Genomic DNA, 15,487 nt, shown 5'->3' on the forward strand with positions numbered 1-15,487 from the left:
GGACGAGGAGTTACCTCATTCTGGAATTGCTAATAAAAGCCACTTACAATCTTTACATTTGTTTTAATTTTATATTTTGAGAGAACCAATAAAATATACTTAAATAAGTCAGGCATGATGACACATGCCTATAATCCTAGCAGTTCACAGGTGGAGGCAGGAGGATTGTCATTTGGAGGCTAGCCTGGGCTACATAGCAAGACCATGTCAAAACCAACAGACAATAATCTGCCCTCAAATGTAGCAAAGCAGAAGGAGATAGAAAGGAAGGTGCAGAGCTAAAGAAACAGGCTGACTCATCCTTATAAAATCAAACTAGAAATCTGAGGCAGCGAGAAGATGGTCAGATCCCATACCAAGACCAGTCATCCTAGGTGGTGCTCCAAGTACTCTCCCTTGGCTGGTAGCATCAGCATGACCTGGGGTGGGATTAGATTAGAAGATTTTGAGGCCCTGCCAAAGAAACTGGCTCAGCCCCTCTGGGGGTGGGAAGCAGCTTCTTCCTTAACCAGCTCCCCAGGAGACCACTGAATTTTTTTTTCTCTCTCTCAGGCTAAAGAGCTTGGGCACAGCAAGCTGGTGGCTCATGCCTGGAACTCCACCACTTGGGAGGCTAAGGCAGGGAGATTACAGTATGTTTGAGGCTAGCCTGGGCTACATGGTGAATTTGAGACAAGTCTGTGCTATACAGTAAGGCCCTGTCTCTAAAAAACAAAAAAGAGGGGTCGGAGAAGAGACCGGGCTCAGTGGTGAAGAGCACTGCTGCTCTTGCAGAGGATCAGAGTTCAGTTTCCAGTACTCACATGGTGGCTAACAACCTCTGGTAACTCCAGTTGCAGGGGATTTGATACCCTCTTCTGGCCTCCGTGGGCATTGCATGCATGTGTGTACTTACATACATGCAGGCAAAGAACTCACACACACCAAATAAAAATAAATTAAAAACAAACAAAACTTCCTAAAAAGAGTCTGGCAAAATCAGTCAGAATTAGATGGTGGAACCAGACAGATATAATGGACAGTCCTTTCCCAAAGTGGAAAGAGAATCAACAAACTACATCAGAATCCATTCATTCCTCCCCACGACATTTATTAAGCATTAAGCTCCAAAGCAGATATTCACCAGGCTTGCACGACTTTGTCACGGACTAGCTCGCCCTGAGGCTCAGTAGCATCTGGAGGCAGGAGGGCCAAATAGACAGGGGTTTCGGCTCCCTCCTCCACAGTCCTGGAACCATGCTCCCCAGCCATGTCCGTCTTCACCCATCCAGGGCAGCAGGCATTCAGCAGAATCCTGTCAGCTTTCCGCTTCTCGTCCAGCCGTCGGGCTAGGATTCTTGTTAAGACTGTCACCCCCAGCTTAGACACCCCGTAAGCCGAGTCAGGCCAGCCTTCCCTCTGATGGACCTCATTCCTTGTGTCTTCCACAAACTTTTTCATGAGGTCCACTAGGTCCCCCTCTGTGAGTGTGTCACATCGGAACCTTTCCTGAAGATCTTCACTGCAGTTTTCAAGAGCTTTTGAGCCCTGAAGACTGCTGATATTCACCACTCTCCCTGAAACACATCAAAAAGACCACTCAGTGGTTGACCACATTCAGTCAGTGAGTACATGACTGAATCACCATGCAGGGTTAATTGCCGATAAGAACAGAAGGCGGGACCAACAAGGTGGCTCAGTGTGTAAGGTCACTTGCTCCACACCTGATAACCTGAGTTTAATCTCCAGGACCCATATGGTGGAAGGAGAGAACTGACTCCCGCAAGTTGTCCTCTGACCTATACACACACACACACACACACACACACACACACACCCCATGGCCAGCCTCCTGAAAACTTGCCTTTCTCCAGTAATCAAGACAGAACACTCTCTGTGAATTTGAATCTCTTTTTTGCATGGAAGACCTGACCTAGTACTCAGGATTTGTGCAAATCCCTTATTTGCATAAAGGACAGAATTGGGAATTTGGGGCAGGAATTTTTCCTTTGTTGGCTACTTTTCCCTTTGTTTGGAGAGATACTACTAACCTTCCTCTGCTCCAAGCTGCATCTCCCATCTAGCAGATAGGCCTCAGCATGTGGAGGTCAGAGGACAACTTTTGGGAGCTGGTTCTGTCCTTCCACCATCTGGGTCAATGGGGATCAAACTCAGGTTGACAAGTACCTTTACCAGCTGAGCCATCTTGCTGGCCCTGATTTTGGTTTTTTGGAATAGATACCCCTTTTTTTTTTTTTTTTTTGAGTCAGGGTCTTCCTGTACTGTAGTCCTAGTTGGTTTAGAACTCACAGAGATCTGCCTGCCTCTGCCTCCCAAGTGCTGGGATTAAAGGCATGTGCCACACACAGCTGAACAGATGTCTTAATAGAAAAGCCTTGCTTATACAAACCCTTTGGGTCCAGACTCAGCAGACTCATTTCTGCCACTGCTGGACCCAAAACCTCATGTCAGGTGACAGATTCACCAGGCAGTTTTAAAAGATTCCCTCTTCCTTCAACACACACACTCCCCACCTGCTTCTATCCTGCTTTCTGAGGGACAGTACCCTTCTCCCTGAGAACCAAAGCTCTCAGGTCCCCAGGTTTGCAGCCATTTCTATCCCTGAGTCACAAGTACCTAAACCAGGATCAGGGGATACCTGGAATGACCAGTCCTTACACATGTGGGAGACGCATTCTCCACCCTGATTCTGATTTCATTCATTGCTAGTTCAAGCTAATAATAATAATTTGCTAATTAATAGGAATTAACATTCACATTGCCAAAAATTCACAGCTACAAAAGAGGAGGTTGCATATAACAGTTGTGTCCATAATATAATCCCAGGATTTGGGAGGCTGAGACAGGAGGACTACCATGAGTTCAAGGCCAGCCTGGGCTAAGTTCAATACAGAGCCAGGGGTCACGATGGTCAGCACTGGACCTTGAAGTGAACCTAAGTTCAGTGAAGTTCAGTTTTCTGTGCATCCTATAAAGCAGAGGTTCCCCTTTGAGAAGTGAGTTATAGACCTGATTAAAGATAATGCTTCACCCGATTCTCATGCCCTGGGTTAACCCCCAAGCCCTTCTCCTCAGACCCTTCCCTTCCCTTTCAAAATAGCTTGGTTCATGATCAATCATTTGGTGCTGTTAATTCTTTTTCTTATGATTTATTGTTCTTATTTTCTGTGTATGTTTTTGTGCTTGCATGAGTTTGTGTGCACCATGTACATGGAAGTGCTCAAAGAGGCCAGAAGAGGGCATTGGATCACCTGGAACTGGAGTTACAGGCAGTTGTGAGTCATTCATTGTGGGTACTGGGAACTGAATCCAGGTCTTCTGCAAGAGCATAAACTCCCTTAATCATCTCTCCAGCCCCTATTGCTGTAATTCTTACTTCACTAAAATGAAGTGTCCTGATTTGATCTGGTGGTGAAATCAAGAAACCTCAGACCATGTCCAGCTCAGTTACTACCCGCCTGTGCTCATTTCTGCAGGTCTTCAGTCCCTCTCTGTAAAGTGGAGGTGCAACAACAGGAGTTTAATTGATACTTTGTAGCCTTCAAATGCTATAATTCTAAAGTTCAGCCCAGAGACTTCCCAAGGTGGTGGTAAACAACATCTTTGCAATGCAACATGATGTAGACATCAGAAAGAATAGCAAGCAGGGATGGAGAGATGGTTCAGTGGTTAAGAGCACTGACTACTCTTGCAGAGGACCTGGGTTCGATTCCCAGCACCCACATGGTGGCTATGAACCGTTCTTAACTCTAGTTCCAGGGGAATCCGAAGCCCAACATGGGTGCACTCACATACATGCAGGCAATACACTCATACACATAAAATAAAAATAATAAATAAAACAATAAAAAACACTCATGCAAACAAAATAAAAAATAAAGATTTTTTTTTTTTTTAAATGAAAGAATAGCTAGAGCCAGGTGGTGGTACACACCTTAAAGCTCTGCTCTCAGGGGCAGAGTCAGGCAGATCTTTGTGAGATCAAGGCCAGTGTGATCTAAACAGTGAGACTTTGTATCAAAAGGATAAAAAAGAAGGGAGGGGGAAGCAAACAAAATGCAAGGTGATAAATACTGTGCTAAATTTTACCTTTTCATGTGAAAAAAATTTAACATGTCTTTATATTTGCTTAAAATCTCATTTATAACCCCTATCCCCTTGACCAGTTCCATGTACCCAGACAAAAGGCTTCCTTCAAGCACACCTATAGATTGTTTTTGGTTTTATTTCATTTTATTATTTTAGAGAGGACCTCATGTTATAGCCCAAGCTAATCTGGGCTCACTATGTGGCCCAGGTTGGCTTTAAATTCTCTTTGATTCTCTTCCTTCAGCCTTCCAAGTGCTGGGACTACAGGTGTGAGCCACCACCACCACCACCACCACCACCACACACACACACACCCCAAAACCCAAAAACAAAAAAACCCACTCCAAAACAAAAACAGAAAACCCCAAACCAAACAAACAAAAATCCAAACCAACACAAACAGAACAAAGTAAAATCTTGCATCTAGAGTTAATCCTTACTGAAAACATTAAATTAAGAAAATTACATTCTTGGTGCTCAGCATTTATGAGCACTGGCTGCTCTTGCAGAGGACCCAGGTTTGGTTCCCAACACCCACATAGCCATTAACAACCACCCGTAACTCCAGTACCAGGGAAACCAACACCCTCTTTTGGCCTCTGTAGGCATTGCATAACATGGGTGCACTTACATACATGTAGGCAAACCACTCATATGCATAAAATAAAAAAATAAAAGAGCACTGGCTGCTTTTGCAGAGGACCTAGGTTCAGTTCCCTGTACCTATACAGTGGCTCACAACCTGCTATACTCCAGTTCCAGAGATCTGACGCCCTCTTCTGGCCTCCACAGGCGTTGCACAAATGGGTGCATTTACATATAAGCAGGCAAAACACTCATACACATAAAAATAAAGTAAGATAAATGATAAGAACCACAGAGTTCTTCCTGGGAATCTCCCTCTCCCAGCACAGCTTGTTGTTTTACATTTCTGATTCTTTGTTAATTTATGTCTGTCACCCCCACTCAACTTCAGCTCCATGGATAAGATGATCCCCTTGTATATGATGATCCCAATTACATCCCCAGCATCTAGCATAATGGTAGGCACTCAATAAATATTAGTGGAAAAGCACTAACATAAGTATTGAATACACATGGGCCAGGGACAAGGTATGTCTTAACAAAAAAATGTTTCTTTTGGGTTTTCTGAGTCAGTCTGCAAAGTTTGGCATAAGAAGATGGGGATAGGGGATGGAGAGATGGCTCAGCTGTTAAGAGCACTGACTGTTCTTGCAGAGGACCTGGGTTCAATTCCCAGCACCCCCATGGTGGCTAACAACCATCTGTAACCTCAGTTCGGGGGGAACCCGATGCCTTCTTCTGACCTCTGTGGGCCTTGCACAACGACATGGACCCTTACACACATGAAGGCAATACACTCATACACATAAAATAAAAATAATAAATATTAAAAAAAAAAGAGAGAAGGGGAATGGAAGAAATGCTAGAACAGAAACTGTCCCTCCGATCACCCAGACAAGCCAGGGGTGGGCCCGTCCTTGGAAGGCCACTGCCATCCATCACAGGCCTTTGGGGACTATATCATCCTGCTCATGACACGGAATCCCCAAAACACTGTGTTCTGTCCTACAACTCTTTGACAGCCACAGCTAAAATGCTCAATCGGGGAGCCAGAAACTATGGGGAAAAGAGCAGTTTTCTACTTCCCACCCCTATAAAGAAATCGCAGCCCGGGTGATTCCTACAGGTGGTCCTATCTAGGGGATACCAGATGGTCCTACACTGGACTTACCATGTGGTTTCATAATGGGCAGTAGCTCAGTGCAGACATTTCTAGTAGCAAAAAAGTTTGTCTTTAGTGTCATCTCAGCTTGAATGTCGAAGGGTGTTGAGTCATCCACTTTGGAAAGGATAAAAAAAAAAAAAAAGAAAAGAGAAAGTCATGTTTCCCTTTGAAACTCACAGGAGAAGGTAAATCCTGTAACAATGAATTAAAGGACAAACAAGCTAGCTTTAAAACAATCAGGCAGGGCCTGGTGGAGCACACCTGTAATTCCAGCCCTTGGAGGTGGAGCTAGGTGGACCAGGAGTTCAAGGCCAGACTTGGCTACATAGCAGGTTTGAGGCTAGCATGCATGAGTCTCTCTCTCTCTCTCTCTCTCTCTCTCTCTCTCTCTCTCTCTCTCCTAAAATGAGGAGTTGGTGGTTCTCAAACTTGTTTGCATTGGAAGAGGGTTTTCTGTGCCACACCGTTTGTCTTCCAGCTACTGGTTTATGGTAAGCCGTACACACAGTGAGAGCCCGTGGATTGATCAGCAAGCCTTAAACTTAAATAGGCACAGGAGGGCCCTGGGGACTGTGTGAAGCTGCAGGCTCTGATGGGGTGGGTGTGAGGCTTGAGCTTTTGTGTGGACAGCCGGGGCTCAGGTCTGCATGCCCCCCATCTACCCTGAGTTGTGTGGACAGCCAGGGCTCAGGCTTGGGTGCCCACCACCCACACTTTGAGAAGCCAGGCCGTCCACAGCCATACCTCCTCCACCTGGAATCCCGGAAGCTGGTTTTCACCAAGTCCTCCATCAGTGGCTGAGGGCTGCTCCAGGGGATGAACACTCCTCCACCCTCCTCCCCAAAGCCCACCGGCTGAGTGGTGCAGGTGGGAGGGCGCTTTGGGTCTCGAGCAAAGCAAGTGTGGACGCCAGGGCTAGCCGGATAGACTGCTGCTCCACAATCGTTTCCTTTCCCTGTCAGTCTCGGGTTTGTTTTTCCTCCTGCGTTGTGAGGCCCGCCTGTTTGTTTCTTTCTGTTCCCAGTACATGGCAACCGGATAATTTTCCTAATTGAGTAGTTAGGATAAGTAATCTTGATTTTTTTTCCCTAAAGGAAGATGCTTCTCAAAACCAGATTTACAAGTTTGATAACAAACATTCGCTCCTTGGAGAAGGGAACCAGGGCTCACTTCCCTTTTTTTTTTTTTTTTCCCTTTTGCCAGAGCCCGTTAAAGCTCTCCATTAAATGCCGTAAGAAATCCAGTAACGTACAAAAGCGCGCTAATTGTGTCTGAGCGACCCATTTCCTGTCCCGAGCGAGCAGATGTCTCCTGGCATCTATGAATGTGCCCTTGTTTCATGGAAAGCGAAAGCTCCAAATGCTCTTGGAAGACCCTTCACTGTGCAAACGCTCGGAGTGTGGGACAGAAAGCTGATGAGCTTAGCAAGGCGTGGTCCCCTCCCAGGAGACCGGTTCTTTTGCAAACATCCACAGCTGAAAGTTACAAGGACAGCTTTAGGGAGCGCACAGGCCCGCACAGGCCGGCCAGCCGGCGGGGCAGGCGGGGAACCAGGGTCGGGGAGCCTGGGTCGGGGAGTCACCGAAAGCCAGAACCTGCCTTGCCAGGCAGGAGCTGGGCGCATCCGGACAGGATGGCGCCGCGCTCTCGGATCGCCCATGCGGGACTGCCGGGCGCGCTCGGCTAGCTGTCCCTCACCCTCGGGGCACCTCGGGCATCTCCTCCGGGAGCCCCGCACCTACTTTTAAAGGCGATGCCCGCGTTGTTGACCAGCACGTTGAGCCCCCCGTACTCCTTGCGCAGGAAGTCGCGCAGGGCGCGGATGCTCTGCAGGTCGTCGATGTCCAGCTGGTGGAAGCGCGGGCTCAGACCCTCCGCCTGCAGCTGCTGCACCGCGGCCCGGCCTCGCGCCTCGTCGCGGGCCGTGAGCACCACGTCCCCGGAGAACTTCCGACACAGGTCACGCGTGATCGCGAAGCCGATGCCCTTGTTGCCTCCGGTCACCAGCGCCACGCGGCTGCAGGACGTCATGGCCGGGTGGACAGCGCGCGCCACCAGCTCGGGGGCCGACCGGGCCACGCGGGGTGCGCGCTGCGGAGTCTGGCGGTCAGAGACGGTGCAGAGCCAAGTTCTGGGACCCAGTGCTATGGCAGGAGGAGCGCAAGGCCCTGGGCCTCGGTCCCTCCCCTGCGAGGAGGGGCTCTGTGTTCCCGAAGGGTTCGCACCGCCCCGACTCGGGGTCCGCCTCCTCGGGGAGCTGCTGGGGATCTGGTCCAGGCTGAGCTGAGCGCGGGTCCGGGAGCTGCGCGGTCCCCACAGCAACGCCCGGCGCACCGTGCAGGGGTCAGCCGGGTGCAGTTGGATTGAAGCAACTATTTTGGGAAAACCAAAAAAGAGAAAAATAAAATGCTGAGTAATTTTCTTGGGCTTGATCCCGTCGTTCGCTGCAAAATGCAGATTTGGCTTTTGTGAGAGGACTTAACACGGTAACTGCTGCGGTAGACACCGAGTACCCCGCTGCAGGCTTAGCAGAGAATTATAAAGATCCCTGGAGTAGATTTAACAGGTGTGGGCGGGCTACACCCGCCTGAAGGTCCCAGTGCGCCCTCACGTGGGCGAGAAAGCTCATGTTGGACAGGACAGTTTCTATATGATCCTACAGGTTAACCTATAGGTGCAAGCTGTGCCTGCCTTTGACCTTCTCCGAGGTGTGTACACACCTATCTAGAAGTGTCTAGGTCGACAGGAATCCTCTCCCAGGGACTCAGGCGAACCCACGAAGAAAATTCCAGGCATGTCTAAATGTGGGCATGCAATTAGAACGCCTCCCACCTTTTGTGTAATTCCAGCCTGTTTGATCTGAGTGCTTGGCTGGTGATCCTGAGGTCTGAGAACAACTATGCTGTCTTGGTGATTCAGCGTTTCCCCAGCAGAGCTGGTTAAACTGCCCCTGCCTTTGTTCCCCTGACCTCACCTTCTCTTTCAAAGGATCCTGGAGGTCAGGAAGGTGAGCTCAGGGATGGTCTAGTGTGCCTGTGATGGTTAATATTGTTTACTTGAGAGGATCTAGAATCACCCAGGGGATAAACCTCTGAGTGGGTCTGTGAGGGAGTTTCTAGATTAAGTTGATTGAGGTGGGAAGATCCACCCTCAACTTGTGCAGCTCTGTTCCATGGACTGGGGTGCTGGGTTGAATAAAAAGGAGAAAATGAGCTGAGCAGGGGCTGGGGAGATGGCTCAGTGGGTAAAGCTCATGAGGATTGGAGTTTAAATTCTTCAGATCAGCAGAAATGTGGGGCAGGTGGCCAGCCTGTAATCCCAGCCCTGGGGAGTTGAAGCAAGCTGGGTAGCTATACTATCCAAACTGGTTCTGGGTTCAAATGAGACACTTTGTCTCAATATATAAGGTAGAGATGGACAGAGAAAAACACCTGATGTTAACCTCTGGCCTCAGCACACACAGGAACACATACATGTCATACATGTTGAAAAAGAGAGCTGAGCACCAGCACCATCTCTCTCTGTTTCCTGACTACAGAAAGTGACCAGCTGACTTACACTCCTGCCACCACGATTCCCATCATGATGGGCTGGACCCTTGAACTCTGAGACAAAATAAACCCTTCCTTTAGTTGCTTTCTTCAGATATTTTGTCAGACAACAAAGAAAGTAACCCCAGTGGGGAAGTGGAAGTTAGCTCAGTGTCACAGAAAAAAATTAATTGGAACCCTATTTTAAGCATATAGTGTTGGGGCCATTGAGATGGCTGGATTGTGAATGTTCTGTTCCTCGGATAACAGGACTTTCAGAGGAGAATCCCCAACATATCAGGTTGTTGGTTAAGGCTTGGTTCTTATGCTAATGATTTATGTAATACAAAGGGGCCTGGTGAGATGGCTCAGTGGGGAAAGACACTTGTTACTAATCCTGATGATCTGAGTTTGATCTCCAGGAAACACATGGTGGGAGGGGTGAACTGACTCCCTCGAGTTGTCCTTTGACCCTTTCCCCACAAAATAAAAATGCAGTAGAATTTTCTTAAAAAAGATACAGTGCTATTGAGGTTTTCTTTTTTTTTTTCCCCCTCCCTCCCTTCCTTCCTTCAAGACAGAGTCTTATATTATAGCCCATGCTGGCTTTGAATTTGGCCAAGGATGACCTTAATCTCTTGATCCTCCTGCCTCACCTTGGCCTGGAATTATAAGTACACACCATGTCCATTTCTTTTTGCATGAGTTTTTTTCTAGTGGCATGATGATGGTTGTCTTTTAAAAAAGATTTTATTTTATTTTTTATGTATATGTGTGTGTGTTGTATGGGTATGTGCACTTGAATGCAGGTGTACATGGAGGCCAGTAGAGGGTGTTGGATCTCCTGGAGCTGGAGTTATGGGCTTTGTGAGCTACCTGATAAGGGTACTGGGGATCAATCTCAGTACCTCTGCAAGAGCAGCATGTGCTCTTAACCGTGGAGTCGCCTCTCCAGCCCCAACATTGGTTTTTTGGTTTGGTTTGGTTTTAAGGCAGGGTCTTTTAAGGCAATTGCTAGGTTGGTCTTGAACTCTTGGACTGTAGCAAACCTCCCACCTCAGCCTCAGGAGGAACTGGGCCCACAGGCACATACACTGTCTGGATTTTCATGTCTGTCTCCTTATATATATGGCTAAAGATTTAAGCACTTTTTATTTTTTTTAAGACAGGGTCTTACTATGTAGCCCTGGCTGGCCTGGAACTCACTATGTAGACCAGGCTGACCTCAAGCTCACAGAGATCCACCTGCCTCTGCCTCCCGAGTGCCGGGAGCCTGGCATTGATTGTAAAAAAGAAAGTTTCTCAAAGAACCAACTTTTGCTTTCCTTGATCTTTTTCCCTCCATCTCCCCCTGATTATTTAAACTTCATTTCTGATCTCTATTTCCTTCCTTCCACTCACTTTGAGTTTTATGTGCTCCTTAGTCTCTTGCAATGGAAGCTGAGGTCACTGAATTGAGACATTTCCTCTTTTCCAGTCCAGGAATTGCAATCTACACATTTCCCTAATGTGCTACTTGGCGGCATCCCCCCAGTATTGCTATGTCTTTTATTTTTTGGTGCTGGAGATGGAGCCTAAAGCCTGTGAGGACTGGGCGAGTGCCTGGCCACTGAGCTGTGCCACCGGCCCCTTCTAATTTGTCTTCTGATACCTTTGTTTACCAATGTTATTTAGAAAAAAAAGTTAATTCCAACTCTTTTAGGATTTTCCAGCAATCTGGATGCTGTTGCTCTCTAACAATTCTATTGTGACCAAAGACTATACTTCAGGATTCTTTTAAAAAAATTATTTATTTATTATTTTTATTTTATGCATATGCGTGTATTGCCTGCGTGTAGGTAAGTGCACCTGTGTCGTGCAATGCCCGAGGAGGTCAGAAGAGGCTGTCGGATCCCCTGGAACTGGAGTTATATACAGTTGTTAGCTGCCATGTGGGTGCTGGGATTTGAACCTGGGTCTTCTGCAGGAACAGTCAGTGTTCTTAATCTCTGAGCCATCTCTCCAGCCCCCAGGATACTTTTTAAAGAGTTTAAAACCTACTGGGACATGGTAACACATACTCTGTAGACACTTGGAGGAGGCTGAGGCAGGAGGTGGCTTAAGATCAGGAGTTCAAGACCAGCCCAGGCAATGTAGCAAGATTTTCTCTTTTCCTCTCCTCTTCTTCCTCCTCCCTCCCTTCCTCTTTCTCCTCCCTTCCTCCTCCTCTTCCTCCTTCCTTCCTTCTCCTCTTCCTCCCTTCCTCCTCCTCTTCCTCTTCCTCCTTCCTTCTCCTCTTCCTCCCTTCCTCCTCCTCTTCCTCCTCCTCTTCTTCCTTCCTTCTCCTCTTCCTCCCTTCCTCCTCCACTTCCTCCTCCTCTTCCTCCTTCCTTCCTCCTCCTCTTCCTCCCTTCCTCCTCCTCTTCCTCCCTTCCTCCTCCTCTTTCTCCTTCCTTCCTTCTCCTCTTCCTCTTTCCTTTCTTCTCCTCTTCCTCCCTTCCTCCTCCTCTTCCTCCTCCTCCTCCTCCTTTCCTTCTCTTTCTCCTCCTCCTCTTCCTCCTCCCTCCCTTCCTCTTCCTCCTCCTCTTCCTCCTTCTCTTCCTCCTCCCTTCCTTCTCTTTCTCCTCCTCCTCTTTCTCCTTTTCTGCCCCCCCCCACCTGTTTTCTCCCTTGTTATATACACTCCAAGCTGCTGGACTAGTGATCCTCCTGCCTTAGCCTCCCAAGTGCTGAGCATACGAGTCTGTGCCATAGTGCTTGGCAAAACCCATCTCTTTAAAAAGTTTCAAAAGTTGAGAGATACTAAAGCATGCTTTATGTAATGATAATTGTCTCTGAGAAAGGTAAAAATTAGTGGAAAGACAGAATAATTGCGAGAACCGAATGTGTGGGAAGGTGAAGGTGAAGCTGTTGGAAGCAGCTCCCAGGCAGGGCACCTCCCCTGAGTAACAGGAGGGAAGGCAGAGCGAGCGTGTGGGTCTGATTCAAGCATGTTGGAGAAGCTGAGGCCTGGGGACCTCTGTTAACTCTTGGAGAGTGCAATATTTGAGATGGTTACTGAAAAATATTGATTTGGGAGATTTAAGAACAGGCTAGCCATTTTGCAGACTGAATTTATTAGGGAAACAGACTACCCGAACCAGAGACCCATTTGGGATCTATGGTCATGAGTGTCAATAGGGTCAGCCTTCCAGCCACACCTCAGCATCCGGCTCCTAGTGCAGGCTGGGGCGCAGTGGAAGTTTGGGGGTTCACAAAACAGAGCTCCCACTGTTGTTTGCAAGGAAAGGATTAGAGTGAAGGATGATGGTGACTAGGGACAGAAGAAAAGAGGTGACGGGGCTGGGCTTAGTGAAGAGTGAGGGCAGGAGGCCAGATACAAAAGATGTCTTTGAGAGCTATGGACTCTGGGGAGGCAAGCAGGGTCCTAGGGTCAGCAGGGGCACTGTCTTCATTTATTTTCTGTTGCAATAAAACAAACAAACAAACAAACAAACAAACAACAACAACAACAAAACCCTGAGTCTGCATGATACATAAAAAGGAGAGTTATTTAGTTTATAGGCTGTTTCTTTTGTTTGTTTTGTTTTTTGTCTTTTTGAGAAAGGGTCTCCCTGGCCTAGAACTCACTATGTAGACCAGGCTAACCTTGAACTCAGAGATCCACCTGCCTCTGCCTCCCGAGTGCTGGGATTAAAGGCGTGCACCACCTTGCCTGGCTTCACAGGTTTTTTTCTTTTTTAAATATTTTATTTATTATTTTTATTTTATGTGTATGAGTGTATTGCCTGCATGTGTGTGAGTGCACCCGTATCATGCAATGCCGAGGAGGCCAGAAGAGGGCTTCGGATTCCCCTGGAACTGGAGTTAAGGACGGCTTGTAGCCGCCATGTGGGTGCTGGGAATCGAACCTGGGTCCTGTGCAAGAGCAGTCAGTGCTCTTAACCGCTGAGCCATCTCTCCAGCACTCCCTTTTTTTAATTAAAAAATTTTACAATTAATTTGTGCGCACGTGTGTATGTGTGTATGTGTGTGATGTGTGTGCATATCACTGTGTTCATGTGGAACTCAGAGGATAACCTGCAAGAGTAGTTTCTCGGGCTGGAGAGGTGGCTCAACAGTTAAGAACACTGACTGTTCTTGCAGAAGATCCGGGTTTGAATCCCAGCACCCACATGGCAGCTAACAACTGTCTGTAACTCCAGTTCCAGGGGATCTAACAGCCTCTTCTGTCCTCCGTAGGCATTGCATGACATGGGTGCACTTACTTACATGCAGGCATAACACTCATACACATAAAATAAAAATAATACATAAAATATTAAAAAAGAGTAGGTTCTCTCCCTCCATTATGTGTATCCCAGGGATGTAACTCCAGTTGCCAGGCTTGGCAGCAAGTGCCTTTACCTGCTGAGCCATCTTGCCAGCCCTAGTTCACAGTTCTGAATGTACAAAACCATGTGTTAGTAGTAACCGCTGAGCTCCCGGTGAGCATCTTGTTCTGTAGATTATGGTGGAAAAGCAGATCGGGGATTGTTGGGGGCCTCTGTTATGTGAAGTAGAAGTCTCTTCATATCCAGATAGCTCACGAGCTTGGAGTTATGTGCTGAGACTTCTTTCATAGCAGGATGCCTTCCTGGCATTTTTCCTGACTCTCCTTTTGAAGTGCCCGCCACAAATGCCATAGCATAAACATGGCCTCTGGCTCTAGGAATACCATGCTTTCCTGTGTGATTTTTCAGGTAGTCAGCGGTCTGGCAGCATGGCAGAAACCCACTTCCATATGCAAATAGAATGTCTCACAAAGTATCTATCAGCCAAAGCTTTTACCACTACCCCCATGGTATAAATATCCCAGTCTTCTCTCAATAACAGAGAGCTGGATCACTTGAAGCTACACTTAATAAAAGCTGTGACACGGACTAAGCAGAGTCACGCGTCTTACTGCTGGTGATCCAGCCTCTCCGGAGGCAGCATTCCTCTGTCACCGGCTCACGGATCCCAGCTTCAGCCGCCTTGCGCTCTCCCACGTGATCCAGTGGCCAGTGGATCTCGCATTAAGAGGAAAGCGCACGGGGGAAATTAAGGCGGTACACGGCTGGACAACGCTCCAGCAGCAGAGACCCACAGAGACACGGAGAAGCCCGCGGACCCACGGTGCAACTCTCCAGGCGTGCCCGCGCACACCACGCCAGGGTGCCCAGCGCGCGCTCACCATAGGGGATTGAGGCCCCAAGGGAAGAGGAGTGATGGTGAGGTGGACTGGGCTCCTTATGACAACCTGGCTGATCTCATGAGGACTGACTCGTTACTGGGAGAACTACATTAATCCAGTTATCAGGGCTGAGCCCTGTGAAATAACTGCCTCCTGCTTTTTTGTTTTGTGATTCTTTAAAAAAAATTATTTTTATTTTATGTGTGTAATGAGTGTTTGCCTGCATGTTTGTAAGTATACCACATGAGTGCAATCTCCCCATCCCCCAAGGCCAGAAGAGGAAATTGGATCCCTTGGAACTGGAGTTATGGACAGTTGTGAGCCACCATGTGGGTGCTAGTAACCGAATTGAATTGAGGTCCTCTGCAAGAGCAGGCAGAGTCTCAGCCGCTGAGCCATCTCTCTAGTCCCATGTTCTTCTTTTTAAATTAAAAAAAAATTTACTTTTGTGGGGGCTGAGGCAGGAGAATCCCTGGGGCTCACTCACATACATGCAGGCAATACACATACACATAAAAAATTTTTACTTTTCTGTTTTCTGTGTTTGAGTGTTTTACCTGCATGAATGTAGGTGCACCTGTGTTGTGCAGTTTGTGGAGGATTGAAGAGGAAGTAGGACCCCCTGGAACTGGAATTATGGACAGTTGTTAGCCACCATGTGGGTGCTGGGATTCGAACTTGGATCTTCTGCAAAAACAGGCAGTGCTCTTAACCCCTGAGCCATCTCTCTAGCCCCTTCTTTTTTAAAAAATCTTTTTGGTTTTGCCTCTGTCTCTCTGTCTCTCTGTCTCTCTGTCTCTCCCTCCCTCCCTCCCTCCCTCCCTCCTTCCTCTGTAAGGCAGAGTCTCATGTATCCCAGGCTGGCCTCAAACTTGTTATATCCTCTCCAGGCATGTACATGCTAATGGTGCACCTGTGACCATC

The 15,487-nt window shown here is 47.7% G+C and overlaps 1 protein-coding gene across 1 annotated transcript; it reads right to left on the reverse strand.

Annotated features, from left to right (window-relative positions):
* Positions 1–1,007: 1,007 nt before the first annotated feature.
* Cbr3 (carbonyl reductase 3) lies at positions 1,008–8,192 on the reverse strand. The gene is made up of 3 exons (XM_008835914.3): positions 7,582–8,192; positions 5,846–5,953; positions 1,008–1,556 (listed from the first exon to the last, which is right to left on the reverse strand). Exons 1-3 carry the CDS (start codon positions 7,868–7,870, stop codon positions 1,120–1,122), a joined length of 834 nt encoding a protein of 277 aa, XP_008834136.1. The 5' UTR covers positions 7,871–8,192; the 3' UTR covers positions 1,008–1,119.
* Between the last annotated feature and the right edge of the window lie 7,295 nt (positions 8,193–15,487).

The sequence above is a fragment of the Nannospalax galili genome, unplaced genomic scaffold (assembly GCF_000622305.1).
Source record: "Nannospalax galili isolate Female #2095 unplaced genomic scaffold, S.galili_v1.0 scaffold136, whole genome shotgun sequence".
Taxonomy (NCBI): Eukaryota; Metazoa; Chordata; class Mammalia; order Rodentia; family Spalacidae; genus Nannospalax; species Nannospalax galili.